Source organism: Chiloscyllium plagiosum, unplaced genomic scaffold (assembly GCF_037043375.1).
Source record: "Chiloscyllium plagiosum isolate Xiang-an unplaced genomic scaffold, Cpla_swu_hap1 HiC_scaffold_35, whole genome shotgun sequence".
NCBI classification, from domain to species: domain Eukaryota; kingdom Metazoa; phylum Chordata; class Chondrichthyes; order Orectolobiformes; family Hemiscylliidae; genus Chiloscyllium; species Chiloscyllium plagiosum.
This window is the reverse complement of record NW_028270173.1, coordinates 19401003-19417713: the sequence shown is the minus strand read 5'-3', so window position 1 is coordinate 19417713 and position 16711 is coordinate 19401003. Positions and strand designations below refer to the sequence as shown.

At 46.0% G+C, this 16711-nt stretch overlaps 2 protein-coding genes across 2 annotated transcripts in view; one reads left to right on the top strand and one right to left on the bottom strand.

Annotated features, from left to right (window-relative positions):
• Positions 1 to 16711, bottom strand: part of LOC122547595 (uncharacterized) — a 715380-nt gene that overhangs the window by 445846 nt on the left and 252823 nt on the right.
• On the top strand, positions 1449 to 16348 carry LOC122541550 (zinc-binding protein A33-like). The gene is made up of 6 exons (XM_087979340.1): positions 1449 to 2058; positions 2154 to 2249; positions 2343 to 2576; positions 3089 to 3111; positions 4237 to 4352; positions 14904 to 16348. The coding sequence occupies exons 1-6, from the start codon at positions 1651 to 1653 to the stop codon at positions 15452 to 15454; spliced, it is 1428 nt and encodes a 475-aa protein (XP_087835466.1). The 5' UTR covers positions 1449 to 1650; the 3' UTR covers positions 15455 to 16348.

Genomic DNA, 16711 nt, shown 5'->3' with positions numbered 1-16711 from the left:
AAGTGTGGAGATGGGACATGGTGTCTGCATTGTAAAATGACACCTGTCCACCCTCATAGTCCAGGAAAACCCCGATCTTCCAGGGATTCACACTCGGGGAGAGGGGAGTCAGTGAGGGGGAGGTGGCGGCGAAAAAACCTCTTCCGCGAATCAGCCACACAGTGTCTCCCTGATCCCAGGACTCATTCGCAGGGATCAAATCTCTCCGGGGAGTCAGGGAGCGGCTTCCGTTTGTCTCCGAGTCTCACACTGGTCCGGTCCTCAGACAGGATGAGCCGGGGATGCGCTGTGCTCGGATCCAGAGTCAGAGAGGCTGGAGCTGGGGGAGAGATCAAATAACACCGTCAGAGAGAGGCCAGGGAGAGTGAGGGGCGCAGGGAGTGAGGGGTGAGCGATGAAGAGAGTGGGATGAGTGTGGAGGCGAGATAAGGTGAGCCTGAAAAGGGGGAGTTTGGAGGAGGGGAGGGTCAGGGAAAGGGGAGTGAATGAGGAAGAGTGCAGTGAGTGATGAGAGTGTAGGAATGAGTAGGAAGGATGTGTAATGCGGATGGATGGGGAGGGAGGAAAGGTGAGAGAGAAAGGAAAGGAGATTGAAAAATGGTACGAGAGAGAGGGGTGTGGAGAATGAAGGCGAGCCCGGCGGTGGGGTGGAGGGGAGGAATGGGAGGGTTGAGCCCAAATAAATCTATTCACTCGCCTTCCCAGAGCGCAATTCGACCGCTCCCACCCAGCTCCTCACTCTCCCCGCTCCCGCAGCAAAATCAATCTGCCTCCTGGTTGGAATACAGACACACTCTAACCTCACACCTTTCAGGCATTGTCTGAGCTGAGATGCCACTTTTTAAAATAAAACTTAAAGTTATATCGGAACTGTGACTTGAATCAATTAATTTGCATATTAATCGACCGAAACCTGCAACCCATTTTAAGTGATTAAAGAGTTAACAGCAATCTAGGTTTGTTCAGTACATCGCAACATTTATGTGACATTTTCTTCTTTTACAAAAAATTGTGTGTCCTGTGATCCTGCCCCACTAGCTCCCTGACGAAGGAGCAGCGAAAGCTTGTCCTTCCAGATAAACCTGTTGGACGATACCCTGGTGTTGTGTGACTGTTACCTTGGTAATTCTTCGTGTCGTGAAAGACGATACTTAAACGTAAGAGACTTACAGACCGGATCCCCGGAACTGCCTCCGTATCTGTCATCTCATTATCTCGATATCTAATACTTTGTGTTTGAGGGTGAGCGGGTACAGTCATTCACACAACCCAGCTCAGTGATCTGGATCTTACACCGGGTTGCTCCAGACCGGGTTTGTAATGGGCTTGTAATAGTGAGTTCAGTCTGCAGCAAAATTCAGGGATAACTCGCTCCCCGCCCATCTCCACCCCGCCCCCTCTCTGTCTCTCTCTGCCCCTCCCCAAGGGACAGCATTCTGTGTGTCTTCACCCTCCCGTCCAGGGTTCAAGTTCAAATCCCCTGCTCAAGTTGTGTTTCTTCTTCAATTTATGCGTGTTTGAATATATGGAGGATCAAGTTTAAAATAACCATTATTTGTACTGAAATTCATCGGGAAATCGATCACCTGAACGTGTTTACCTGCGCAGGAACCTGGGAGCGGTTTAAATCGGGAAGCGCTAAGGTTGATCATGACTTCCAGACGGAAACTTCTCAGACTGACCGAGGAGACAGTTTGTCCCATTTGTTTGGATTTCTTCACCGATCCGGTTACACTGGATTGTGGACACAACTTCTGTCGCTCCTGTATCACCCAGAGTTGGGAAAAGGAGATAAACTCCTGCCCGGAATGTAGAGAGGTGTTTCCGGAAAGAAACCTCAGGGTAAATCGGGCCTTAGCGAATCTGGCCGAGGAGGCTCGAAAATTAAAGCTGGATCCGAAAGAGAAGGAAAGTAAACCTCACTGTGAGGTACATCAGGAAGATCTGAAGCTGTTTTGTGAAACTGACAGGAAATTGATCTGCCTGATTTGTCGAGATTCCCGGGAACACAAAACTCACAACTTCCTGCCGATAAATGAGGCTGTTGAAATCCACAGGGTAAAAGAGAGAATACTTTATAATCTGCGCGTTTCATCACATATCGAACACCTGACCTAACACATCTCACTCTGCAATTTCTCTCCCCATTCTAGAATAAGCTGAAATCTTCTTTAGATTCTCTCACAGAGAAGGAATCGGCGGTTCGACAAACGGAACTGACCCAGAAACGGAAGATTTCCGAAGTGAGGGTGAGCTCTCCCTGTGCTGATTCTCTGGGACCTGGGTTAGTTTTGTTCCCTTTATCGCGGGACATTAATGAGGTTTCACATTTCATTTGGTAGGAACAGGCGAGCAGTCTGCAGACCCACATCACATCCGAGTTCACTAAAATGCACCAGATTCTCACTGAGAAAGAGCAGCGTTTACTCAGAGATCTCAGGGAAGAAGAGGAGAGGATTGTAGAACCAATGGAGAGAAACCTTCGAGAGATTCAGGAGAATTTAAATTCTATTGAGGAGGAACTCTCAAAGTTGCAGAGTCAGATGGATCAAAAAGACGAGCTGATATTTCTGAAGGTGAGGGATTATATTCCAGGTAAGGTAATGGAAATTTCACCCAGTTACAAAAAAGTATTAATTGTTTTATTAATAAAGAATTTTACAAGAAAATATAGAATTCAATCAATCTGTGACTGGACTATTGCGATGCTGTCACTGAATTAAACTCATGTACACTGTCTGATGCATTATTCTCAGGAATGGATGGTGATCTTGACAGTTGCTTAGTTATTATCTCCATGCTCCGTGTTCCCCAAGTTTAATTATCTCTTGGAATTCCCACTGTAATCCTGTTGCAGCTCCATGTGGAGAGTGTACGGGTGTGTTTGGTACAGTGGGAGTGTGAGAGTCACTGTGTCCGTGAGCGGGACTGATGGTTAGATCCAATTTACTTTACCCTCTCCTCAATCTTCCTTCCAAAATGTATCACGTTACACTTCCGTGTTGTGTCTGTTCATTTCAGCAGCCTGTCTGTCTCCTCCTGAAATCTGTTACTGCCATCCTCATTGTTTGTGATTCATTTCTTTCAGGAGGAAGCTTGTCGGAAGAGAAGGTAGGACATGCTCTTTACTGAAACTCTGCACAGTTTGCTCAATAACTCAGGGATGGGTTATTATGGGGTTATTTTCTGGTTATTGTGACCGCTTTAAAGAGTCATTTATTGGGCGGCAATAACTCCAGTTATGGTTCACACACAAGCGTTTTTCTAAAAAAAGTTTGTTATAGATTTTATTGGATTTTATAAAACTGTTCTGCAGTATTGTAAACAATGACAAGATGCCTGTAAATGTTGCGACCTGGTTCTCAGGCTGGAAGTGATCACTGTCCTGATTTGGGCTGTTTGTCTCACCCTGACCTTCCTTCTGACCGTGAGAGAGACCGTCGGCTCACGTTTCCAGTGAATGGCCATTCCTGTCCCTGCATGGCTCCTGACCAACCCCAGACGGTCAGAAGGGAGAGTTTAAAATACATTTTGTTCTCGCCTTTAAAGAGTACAAACTTGCTGTTTAACATTTTGACTGCAATACTTTTCTGTGTTTAAAGAGCACCTCGAACGTCTCGAGCTGTTTCACAGGAGCTTTCGGAAGTGAATAAAATCAAAATGACACCGATATATGAATCCAGATGATTAGTGCAGGATTTAGTGCATCTTAAAGGAGGAAAGAGGAATAGAGAAATGGAGAGGCTCTGGAGGCAATTCCAGAGCTGAGGGTCTTGGCAGTTGAAGGTCCAACCTCCATTGGGGAGAGAGACAAATCAGAGATGGTCAAGAGGCTGAAAGTATAGGAGCAGGATTCTCAGAGGGTTGTGAGACCCATATATTGCACAGTTAGACAGGAGGCATTTAGTTGTTTAAGTTTTTTGTGTCTGTTCCACAAGCTCTGTTTATAATACAGCAAGGGGATGGGGGAAATGTATACCATCTCCTGAGGTGTATGATGTCCCAGTAACTAATCTGTTATCGGGACACGGGCCTTTCTTTGGACCTGGGTGTTTTCCAAACGTTTTCCTTTCATTATCAAATTCTTGCTTGATCAGTTACAAAAATAAGATGAATATTTCACTTTCTAGCCCATTCACTCAAACGTGAACAGTGCTGAAAGCTTGAATATTTAAATTATTCCATAAATGTTCTAACGAAGCACCATTTCTAATGTCACCTGTTTAATGTTTACAGGATTAGTGATGAGGTGAAGACACTCTCAGCTGCTGATGGCTCTCTGTCTCTCGGACAGTTCACTGGCCCTTTACAGTACACAGTCTGGAGAGAAATGATACACACCATTCACCCAGGTAAACATGTATATTCATTTTCCTGATGATAAATCCAGTTGTGCAGGGGTTCCAAGGCATCTTCAAATCGATAGTTATAGAGTCAAAGAGATGTAGAGCACAGAAACAGACCCTTTGGTCCAGCTCGTCCACGTCGACCAGGTTATGCTAACATAATCCCGTCCCATTTTCCAGCAATTGGCCCATATCCCTCTAAACCCTTCCCATTCAAATACCCTTCCAGAAGCCTTTTAAATGATGTAATTGTACAATTATCCACCACTTCCTCAGTCAGCTCATTCCACACACGCACTACCCTCTGCGTGAAAAAGTTGCCTCTTGGGTCCCTTTTATGTCTTTTCCCTCTCACCCTAAACCTATGTCATCTAGTTCTGGACTCCTCATACTAGCGGAAAGACCTTGTATATTTATCCTATCCATGCACTTCACGATTTTATAAACCTCCATAAATTCACTCCTCAGCCTCCAATGCTCCAGAGAAAATAACCCCAGACTATTTAGCCTCTCCCTGCAGCTCAAGCCCTCCATCCCTGGCAACATCCTTGTAAATCTTTTCTGAACCCTTTCATGTTTTACAGCATCCTTCCGATAGGAAGGAGACCAGAATTGCACACAATATTCCAAAAGTGACCTAAACAATGTCCTGTACAGCTATAATATGACCTCTGAACTCCTAAACTCAGTAATCTGACCAATAAAGGAAAGTGAACCAAATGCTTTCTTCAGTATCCTATCTACCTGCGAGTCGACTTTCAAGGAACTTTAAACCTGCATTCCAAGGTCTCTTTGTTCAGCAACACTCCCGAGGACCTTACCATTAAGAGTAAAAGTGCTGCACTAATTTGCTTTTCCTAAATGCAACACCTTACATTTCTATAACTTAAACTTCATCTGCCACTCCTCAGCCATTGGCCCGTCTGATCAAGATCCTGTTGTAATCTGAGGTAACCTTTTTCACTGTCTACTTCACTCCAATTTTGGTGTCATCTGCAAACTTACTAACTCTACCTCCAATGTTCACATCCAAATCATTTATATAAATGATGAAAAGTAGTGGACCAAGCACAGATACTTGTGGCAAACCACTGGACACCGGCCTCCAGTCTGAAAAACAATCCTCTACTGCCATCCTCTGTCTTCTACCTTCGATCCAGTTCTATATCAAATGGGTTGTTCTCCTTGTATTCGATGAGATCTAACTTTGCTAATCAGTCTCCATGGTGAACCTTGTTGCACGCCTCAGTGAAGTCCATATAGATCACGTCCACCACTCTGCCTTCATTAATCCTCTTTGTTACTTCTTCAATAAACTCAATCAAGTTCGTGAGACATGATTTGCCATGCACAAAGCCATGCTGACTATCCCTGCTCTTAATTCCAAGAGACTCTCCCTGGAAACATGATACTTTCTGTGGTTCATTTAGATCAGTGTCTGGAGCCATCAGCTCTGTGTATCAGAGCAGTGAAGGGTTCTGTCTAACCAGAGGCATAGAGCATGGAACCAGGAATTCTAAAGGAGACTGGACTGGCTCCATCTGGAGTGACATTGGAGGAACAGTTTTTATCACAATATCAGAAAGACATGAAGACATTAAACAGCCAGTGTTAATGGGAACATGTCTACTGGGGATTGCATGAGAAACAAAAACAGAAGTTGCTTGAAAAGCAGAGATGTTGGCCAGAGAACAGGGCAGTGTGTTAAAGTGGCAGAACTTAGATGTTCTGGAAAGTGGTCACCCAGTGTATGCTTCGTTTGCTCAGTATAGAGGAGACCACATTGCGAGCAGTGAATGAACTAGACTAGACTGTATGAAGTGCAGGTAAAGTGCTGCTTCACCTGGGTGGTGTGTTGGGCCCTTGAATACCGAGGAGAGAGCAGGTAAATTGGCAGGTTTTGTACCTTTGGTGGGGAATGGGCTAAGGACTGTGCTGTAGGTAACTAAGAAATAAGCAAAGGATGATTACCTCATTGGGATTGTTGTACAAGCCCTCAAACAGACAGTGGGAAATTGGGAAGCAACATGGAGGGAGACATCCGATAGCTGTAAGATTAATATTGTTGTAATAGTAAGGGATTTTAACTGTCCAAACACAGAATGGAAATGCCAATGTGTTAAGGAATTGGATGGAGAGGAATCTTAGTGTGTCCAAGAAAATTTTCTTATTCAATATGTGGATGCACCTGTTTTCCCTGCAGGTCTGGAGGCTGAGGGGTGACCTTATAGAAGTTTATAAAATCATGAGAAGCATGGATGGGGTAAATAGACAAGGTGGAGGTGGGGGAGTCCAGAACTTGAGGGCATGGATTTAGAGTGAGAGGGGAAAGATTTGTAAGGGAAGTAAGGGGTAATCTTTCCACTACTGCGTGTGTGGAATTAAGTGCCAGAGGAAGTGGTGGAGGCTGATACAATTCCAACATTTAAAAGCCATTTACATGGGTATATTTGAATGAAAGCTTTAGAGCGATATGGGCCAAGTGCTGACAAATGGGACTAGATTAGTTTAGGCTATCCGGTCGGCATGAACGAGTTGGACTGAAGACTCTGTTTCTGTGCTGTACATCTCTGTGAATCTATAACTCTTTAAAGAAATGGCAAAACATGACTTTGTCTTGGGAAGTAGGGCAGGGCTAATTACTGAGCTGTCAGCGGTGGGACACTTTGGGGCAAGTGATAATAATTCCATTAGTTTGAAAACAGTTATGGAAAATGATGGACCAAAACTAAAATTGAAGGTTCTAAATTGTAGTAAAGATCCAGAATTTGATGGTATTAAGCAGAAACTTTCAAACATTGATTGCGGCAAACTGTTCACAGATAGAGGGAGATAACGGAATGTCAGAGACAGTATGTTCCAATTAGTGAGAATTGCAAAATTGGCAGGACTAGAGAAATTGAGGCTCTGGTCAAGAAAAATAGGGAGGTATTTGCCAGCTATTGACAGCTGGAATGGAGTGAATCGCGTGAGGTGTATAAGAGCAGTAGTTGTGTAATTAGAAGGAAATCAGGAGGGCAAAAACAGGGCTTGAGATAGTTTTGGTGAATAGCATTCAGTGAATCCAAAGAGATTGTACCAACACTAAGGGCAAAATAATAACTCGGGAGAGAATAGGGCCCCTTACAGAACAAAGAGGATGTGTATGTATGGAACTACAGGAGATGGGTGAGATGCTAAATGAATATGTCACATCAGTGGTTTGCTGTGTAGAAAGACCTGGAAGTTAAGGAAATAAATAGTGATGTCATGAAGAGTCCATATTACAGTAGTGGAGGTGCGGATAAGTGCCTGGAACCTGATCAGATTTATAGAGTCATAGAAATATGCAGCACAGAAAAAGACCATTTGGTCCAACTTGTCCATGCCGCCCAGGTATCCTAACTTAATGTAGTCCCATTTGCCAGCAGTTGGCCCACATACCCTTGAAATGCTATTCATATACCCATCAAGTTGCCTTTTAAATGCTGTAATTGTACCAGTCTCCACCACTTCCTCTGGCAGCTTATTTTGTACACGCACTTCCATCTGCATGAAAAAAATTGCCTGTCAAGTCCCTTTTATACCTTTGAACTTTGTAGGAAGCTCAAGATGAGATTGCAGGGCCCATTGCTGAGATATTTGCATCATCAATCAGCAAGGGTGAGATGAGGCAAGACAGGTGGATTCTTAATGTTGTGCCATTATTTAAGAAATGCGGTAAGGTAAAGCTAGGTGATTGATGACCTTGATGTCGTTGGTGGGTAAGTTGTTGCAGGGGATTCTAGGGCGTGTTACCATGTATTCGGAAAGGCAATGATAGCCTTCATGGCTTTGAGATTGGGAAAACATGACTCACTGATATGATTGAGATTTTTGAAGAGGTCACAAAGAAGATTGTCCTCGCGCTCTGTCTCTCCCCTCACTCTCATTCTCCCTTCCCCTTCCATCCCACAATGCCCATTCCTGTCAATTCCCATTACTGTCACTCTCACCCTCAGCTTTATGCTCACTTCTGCCTCACTGTCCCTTCTGCCCCACCCTCCAACCTTACCTCTCCCCTCCACCTGGCTCTGCTACTCCATTGATGTTCCCTCTATATCAGTTCCCAGCTCTAAATCCCCATTACTCCAAATCTCACAGGTTAATAATCTCATGTTCTCCCCTGCCACTCTATATCGCCCTCCCTCCTCATATTTATTCTCACTTTCCCTTCTGGATATCAATAATACAAGGCACTTCACATCAACACAATTAACAAGAAAATAAAATAAAGAATTGTGGATACTGTAAATATGAAACCAAATCAGAATCTATGATAAAAACTCAGCAGCTCTGGTCGCACCAATGGAGAGAAAGCAGAGTTAGGTTTTCTGATCCAGTGACTCTCCTACAGAAGTGGATGGTACCTGGAAAACGGAAGTAGATTTGCTGAAAGCAGGGTGTCCAGGTGGAAGTGTGGGGGGAAGAGTTTGTCAAGAAATAAAAATAACATCAGTGGAGACAGAGCCCAGAAGAGAGAATGACAGTTAGGCCGACAAAGGGATGGATAATGGTGAGCCAGAGAGACAGAAAAGCTGATAGTGGGGACTATAAGGAGGTGAAATAGGGTTGGCTGCACTGAAAGTAGCTCATGTCATGACAGGGCCTGGGGTGTCTGCATTGGTAAAGGACATGGAAGAAGGTGTTCAGGCCCTAACATTATTGAACTCAGTACTGACTCCTGAATGCTGTAGTCTCCCCATGCAGGAAATGAAATCTCAGAGAAGTGCAAAAGCAAAATGTTAATAATATCAGGGAATTCAGCTTCCCCATGATGAACTGGGACAGGCAGATTGTGACGGGCTTAGACAGCACAGAATTCTTAAAATGTCTCCCCTTGATCTTCTTAAGGCAGTGTATAGAAAATCCAATAGGAGACAGGGCAGGGCTGGAACAGCTGAGATTCACCAAGATGTTGCCTGGGCTGGAGCGTTTCACCTCTGAAGATAGACTCGATCAGCTGGGGATGTTTTCATTGAAGCAGAGAAGGCTGATGGGAGAACCTGATAAAGGTGTAGTAAGTTATGAGGATTACAGTTTGGGTAGACAGGAGGGTACATTTCCCCTCAATGGAATGGGCAATAACAAGTACATAGATTTAAGAGGAGGAGCTGGGGTTTTCAAGGGGAATTATGATAATATTTTTTCCCCCAGATGGCAGTCGGCATCAGGAACTCACTGCCTGAAAGGAAACAGAAATCTTTGCAGAATTTAGAAAGTTATTCAGATGGAGTTATAGAGTCATAAAGGATGGAAACAGACTCTTCCATCCAATGAGTCCACACTGATCAGATATCCCAAACAGACCTTGCCCCATTTGCCAGCATTTAGCTGATATCCCTCCAAACCCTTTCCTATTCATATCTCCATCGAGATGCCTTTTAAATATTGTAATTACACCCACCTCCACCACTCCCTCTGGCAGCATATTTCATACACACATCACCCTCAGCGTGAAAAATCTACCCCTTGAGTTCTATTTAAACCTTTTCCATCTCACTTTAAACTAATTCCTTCTAGCTGTCGAGTCACCTACCCTGAGGAAAATATGTTGGCTATTCGCCCTATCCATGCCTCTCGTCATATTATGAACTTCTATAAGGTCACTGCTCAGCCTCCAACATTCCAGGGAAAAAAGTCCCAGCCTATTCAGCTACTCCCTATCACTTTTTTCAAGACATCAATATTTATTTCCCCAAGTTCCCTCGCTGCTGGAAAATGGAATATACATTGAGAGGCTCTTGATGACCGGCACGGTGGGCGGCACGGTGGCACAGTGGTTAGCACTGCTGCCTCACAGCACCATAGACCCGGGTGCAATACCCGCCTCAGGCTTTTGACTGTGTGGAGTTTGTACGTTCTCCCCGTGTCTGTGTGGGTTTCCTCCAGGTGCTCCGGTTTCCTCCCACAGTCCAAAGATGTGCAGGTCAGGTGAATTGGCTATGCTAAATTGCCCGTAGTGTTAGGTAAGGGGTAAATGTAGGGGTAAGGGCGGGTTGCGCTTCGGCGGGTCAGTGTGGACTTGTTGGGCCGAAGGGCCTGTAATGTAATCTAATCTAATCAAGGTCACAATGTGCTGAAGGACCTCATTTGATGCTGTATTACTTGCTAGCTAATGTAGATTGGTTAGCTCAGTTGGCTGGACAGCTGCTGTGTGATACAGGTAACAGTAACAGTGCAGGTTCAATTCCTACACTGTGAAGATCCTGTCTTCTCATCTTTGCCCCTTCAATGCAGGATGGTGCCACTGACAATAAACTCAGCACCAGCCTTTCACTCTCTCTCAGATCAGAGAGCACCCTCTGGGACGATGACAGCTTCACTTGATTTTTACTCTTATTACTCAAGAAGCGGACTCTCTGGTTCTCCCTATAACTATGAGATAATGTTTTTACTGGAATGTTCAGCTTCTCTCGACATTAAGGTTAACCTCCCATTAACCCTCTTAATTACTCATTGTTCCTGCAGACTAACGTTTTCTGACTCAAGCGCTCTAACACCCAGATCATTCCGTAAATTGCAATTCTGCAGGTTTTCTCTGTTTAAGTGATGCTGATTTTAAAAATTCTTCCTTGTGAAGACTCCTGTCCCCCTCACATCACTCAGGCCTCACTCTTGCCTTCCCCACATCATCTCCTCTCCCACTTCAACCACACTCACTACCTCCAGCAAAGCAACACCGTTTAATAATGCCCCACCTCTTAAACTTGTCCTTCATTTACCCCTCTTTGTCACACTCCCCTCCACCACTCCATCCTACACCCCACTTCCTCCATGCTCCAATGTCAATCGCACTCCCCTTACCCCTCTCCCTCCTCACATTTTACACTCATCCTGCACCGACATCAAACACATCACTCCCCTGGTCCTCTTACCCTCATATCCACTCGTCCTCACTCTCCTCTCTCACTCGCACTTCCCCTCATTTTCTCTTCCAGCCTATTCTCCAATTACTCTCCCACCTCACTCCAACTCCCGAACACTCACGTCCTGACTCTTCACTCTCCTGTTATGGATCAGGCCAGAATCCCTCAAAACATTTCAAGAAAGTAGCCCAGACCATAACATTTCCAATTGTTTTCTATAGATGTATAGTGGATATTCCAGGAGGGATGCAGATGGCCCAACCACACACTTTTAAACAAAGCAGTATTTATTTACACATGAACTAAAGAAAACCAAATTTAGAATAATATAACTATTTAAAAAAACTAGTCGACTCTCTCGCAACTGAATGACGCTGTTCCAAATATTTGCAACATCCTTTTGGCAAAAAGAGGAAACATCAAACTCAGGTTCTCCCAGGAGAGATGTCAGACAGAGAGAGGATCAGCATGGAGTTGTTTCTTTGACTAGCAGCCTAAAAAAAAAACTGCTTGCCAAATCCAGAATAAACCCAAACCAGAGTGAAGCTGAGCTGGGAGAAGTGGCCATTCCCCTTTCATTGTACAAGTGTTTTTTTTAAACTTGAAAGCCTTTTAAAGCCTGAAGCATTATCTGCTAACTATAATCAAATTGACCCTAAAACCCATAGAAACCAGACACATGGGAACCGATGCATTTATGGCCTCTCTGACAAAAAACCTTTAACCTTGTTAAAGGTGCAGCATCGTCACACCCCTCACTCACCCCAACACTCTCTGCCTGTCTCCACACATTTCCCTTTCACTCTCTCCTCCCCTCTCCCTGGTTCTCCTCCTCTGAGTCATCCTCCTCATTTTCATCCCCCTTCCCCATTTCCCCCTCGGCTGCCAATTTCCCTGTCTTTTTCACTTATACTCTTTGTCCCCTCCTCCAGATTCATGAACTTACACACAGCCTGTCACTCTCTCCTCAGGTTCCTTGTCCCTATCCATCACTGCATTATATCTCCAGACAGGCCCCATTCTCCTCACCCTCCCTCCCCATCACTTCCATGGATCTCACTCTCCACTCCCTACCTCTAAGCAACACTCCCTCCTGATCTCCCACCCCACTCTCTCCTGCTCTCACTGTCTCCCTTCTGCTCACTACCCACTCCCATTTCTGACACACCTATCCACACACACCCCCCCACTTCTTCTCTGCCCTCCTGCTCATTCTGCATTCACTCTTCCCTCTTATTCTCTGTCCCCTCTAGCTCAGCTTCCCATCCCGGTCACTCTCCCCTCAACCTCATTCTCCTCTTGGTTTGTACCTGCCATTAACTATCCCTTAGCCCGACAGACCATGGTCTCACTGCATTCTCCACCTTCCATCCCACTCACCTTCACATTCCCCATATCCATTTCTTATATCAACCTCACTCTGATCTCACCCTCTACCTCACACTGCCCCTCACCCTTATCTCACATTCGCCCTCCCGCTCCACTGCATTCCTTCATAATCACTTCACCAATTCCCACATCCCTGACTCTCCCCTCCCTTTTAACCTTGCTTCCTCACACTCCCCTTCCCCTTCAGTCTCACCTCCACCTCTCTCCCCCTCCACCTCATCCTCATATTCACTCACCTCCACCACATTCCACAGACATCAACGTCTGAGACCTGACTCTCTCCTTCCTTTTAAACCTCCAACCTACATTCCCCTCATCTTTACTCTCCTCCCCCCCTCACAGACTCCACCTCATCCTTCAATTCACTCACCTCCAGAATCCCCACAAGACCTTATTTTGATCCCCTCCAGCTTCCACATATGGACTAATTCCTCGTACTCTTAACATTCCCTCCCTCTTCTATACCCTGCCAGTCCCTGCCACTCACTCTCCTCTCCCACTCTCTCATTCCTCTCATGGTCAAAAGGAACCTGCATTTCTCCCCTCCAGCTCAGCCATCTCTTCCTTCTCATTCTCACCTCCCTTTCTCTCTTCCCCTTACTCATTGCATCTCCATCCCTCAACCTTCCCACTCACTCTCTCAATCTCCAAATCTCAAACGTCCACTTATTTTGAAGACCTCGTGTCCGCACACTCTCATTCTATCCTGTCACTCACTTTCCCTGACCCCATCCCAAACACCTTTCCCCTCACAAAACCAGTACACTCTCTCCCACATCCTTACTCAGCATCCACTCATTCCCTCCTCCATCACTTACCGCATCTCTTTACAATCCCATTTCATACCCTAAGGTTAAAAACCTTCCCTCATTTTCTCCCATTCTCTGTGATGCTCCCCTCCTCCTTCCTTAAACCCTCGCTTACACATGCAATCCCACTCTACCCTCCCCCAGTCTTCCCACTCCCTTGCTGCCATCACTCCTGCCTCCCCTCACTATCCCTATTCGCACCGACTCACATCACCTCACTCTCCCCTTCCTCTTGCATTCACTCACCTTCTTCCTACTGACCCCACCTTCTTCCTACTGACCCCTCCTGCTCCTATCCCCCTTTCACCTCACCCTCATGCTTCCTTCGTTTTGTTATTGCACTCCTCCCTGTGCTCACTTCCCCATTACTTGGCCCTCCTCTCACTCTCCCTTCCTTGTTCCTACTCACTCGCTCTCCTACTCGCTCTCCTACTCACTCTCCCTCCTAATTTGTGACTTCTTTCTGGACCTAGCCATCTCCCCTTCCAGTCCATGCCCCATCCCTCTCTCTTAGTTTCTCCTCTCCCTCACACTGACTTCCCACACCCTGTCCATACCTTTCACTCTCACTAACCCCATCACTCTCCCCCACCTCTTCTGTACCCTTCAGTCTCCCCTCCCCCGCCTGGCCCCCACCATCTTACACTCCCCTTTGCTCTCCCACACCCTCTTGCTCTCCCCTCACTCTCGGTCTCATTCCCCAACCCCTAGAACTGCTTCTCCCTCCACGTCTGCCACACACTCTGCCTCTCGCTCCCCCCCACACCCTCTGCTTCAGTTTATCCTCCCCAGCTCCCTCCTGCCAATACCATCACACTTCATATCCACACAATTCCCCCTTCTTCTCCCAAATCCTCCTGACTCTCCAGATGATGCTGCATCTTCCAACCTGCTCTCTCCCTCCCCAGCCCTCATTTGACACCTTCCCATTGCTCTCACCTGAGCACTCAACCCTCCCATTACTCATCCCCTTCTGAGATCCCCCTCATTCTCCACACCTCTCTTTCTCGTACCACCCCTGCACTCTCATTTATCTCCCACCTCTCCATACTCTATCCCACATCTCCTCACCCTCCCCCTCTCTTTAACCTTCCCCCCCTCCCCCTCTCTTTAACCTTCCCCTCCCTCCTGCGATAAGGTTAGGGTTAGGGTTCTGTTCTTCATTTCCCCACTCACTCCCCTCAAGTGAGCCCTCTCACCTCCCCTCCCTCATTCCTTCCTCCCAAGCCCTCTGCCTGAACCATCCTTCCTCCTCATTCCTTCACTCTCCACACTCACTGAACTCTCCTTCACTCACTCCTCTTTCCCTGACGCTCCCCTCCTTCAAACTCCCCTTTTCAGATTCACCTTATCTCCCCTCCACACCCATCCCTTCTGTCACTCAACCACTCACTACCTGCTCCCCTCACCCTCCTTGGCCTCTCTCTCCCTCCCTCTCTCTCCCTGACGGTGTTATTTGATCTCTCCCCCAGCTCCAGCCTCTCTGACTCTGGATCCGAACACAGCGCATCCCCGGCTCATCCTGTCTGAGGACCGGATCAGTGTAAGACTCGGAGACACAGAGCAGACGCTCCCTGACTCCCTGGAGAGATTTGATTCCTGGCTGTGTGTCCTGGGATCAGAGGGATTCACATCAGGGAGACATTACTGGGAGGTGGAGGTGGGGGAGAAGACCTGGTGGTGTCTGGGAGTGGCCCGAGAGTCTGTGGAGAGGAAAGGGAGGATCAGACTGAGCCCCGAGATTGGATTCTGGATTGTGGGACTGTTTCCCGGATGTGGTTATTTAGCCGCCACCTCCCCCTCTGAGACCCCCCTCTCCCCGAGTGTGAATCCCTGGAAGATCGGGGTTTTCCTGGACTATGAGACTGGACAGGTGTCATTTTACAATGCGGACACCATGTCCCATCTCCACACTTTCAGCCACACTTTCACTGAGAGGGTCTTTCCCATCTTCTGTCCAGGAGGGAATATTGATGGGAAAAACTCCGCCCCGCTGACAATCTGCAGGATTAAAGGGCACTGAAATCCTATAATTTCATCCCGTCCCCATGTCTCCTGCCAGCTGTAAACTGATGGGGTCGGTCTCAGTCTGGTGGAAAGAAGGAGGGGGAGAGAAGAAATAAATAGAAGCTCAGTTGTAGAGAGGGACTGACTGGGTAGAATGAGCTGTGAGCTGCAGGAACCCGGGGACCTTCCTGTCTGTAATGTTGCTCCACAGGCGGGAGGTGGCGCTACATGACGGTGTTGGAGATGAATCAGTCAGTGGTTCTCAGACTGGGCTCAGTGGGAGTCTTTCCGGGGGACACCAAATCGTTTCACTGCAGGGTCAGTGGTGTCTTTCCAGGGGGACTGGGCTCAATCCCAATAAAATGTCAGAATGATCTTCTTTAGATTTCCACCATGTGTCAATAATGTGTATCCCACACGTGATTTAATAATATTGAGAACTGTCTTGTTGTGCTCAGGTCTGTAAATATTGCCCAGAATGTTACTGCTCTTTCAAAAAATTTGGAAAATTTGAAAACTTCAGATTTGATGGGTGAACCGATCGTTTATGTCAAGATCAGATCATATTTAACCATGTTTGAAACCATTCAGTTGGTGCAAACTGCAATGAAGGTGGAGCCACAGTTTTCACTTATTTCTGAGTTATTGCTCTCTCATCATTATCTCCTGTGAAATAATCCTTAAGTCACCCCAATGAAAATGTCGGCTTGATAAAAGTCATTACTCTAGCACTCTGTGCATGGAACTATTCAGATTTCTCATTGTTTATGTTTATGTAATTCTAACTTATATTGGAGTGCAGGATCAAATTTGAAAATAGCTTCTTCAACCAAATCAACATCTGCGACTCACTAGAGTGAAAGCAAGGTTTCTTTAAAAACTACTTCATCAATAAATCCAAGAGAGTAAACCTGTTGTCATTTTATTTGTAAATTTCTCCAGAATATGTATCCTTCTACCTCGCATTCCAACTTCATCTGGATTGTTTTAAAATTTACTGTTTCGAGTCAATGGAGTGTTAGTTGCCCGGAAATGATCCCAAGTTTACTCTAGACATTCAGTTGTTGCTCCTTTCGGTGGGGCCTTTGTGTCAGAGATTGTTAGAGCCCTACAGCATAGACTGGCTCAAACTGATCCATGCCAAACAAAAGGTCTATCCACACTTATCACATTTCCCGGCACTTGGCCTGTAACCTTCTAAACCTTTCCGATTCATGTATTTCTCCAAATTTCTTTGAAATGTTGTTAATATACACATCTGAACCATTTCCAC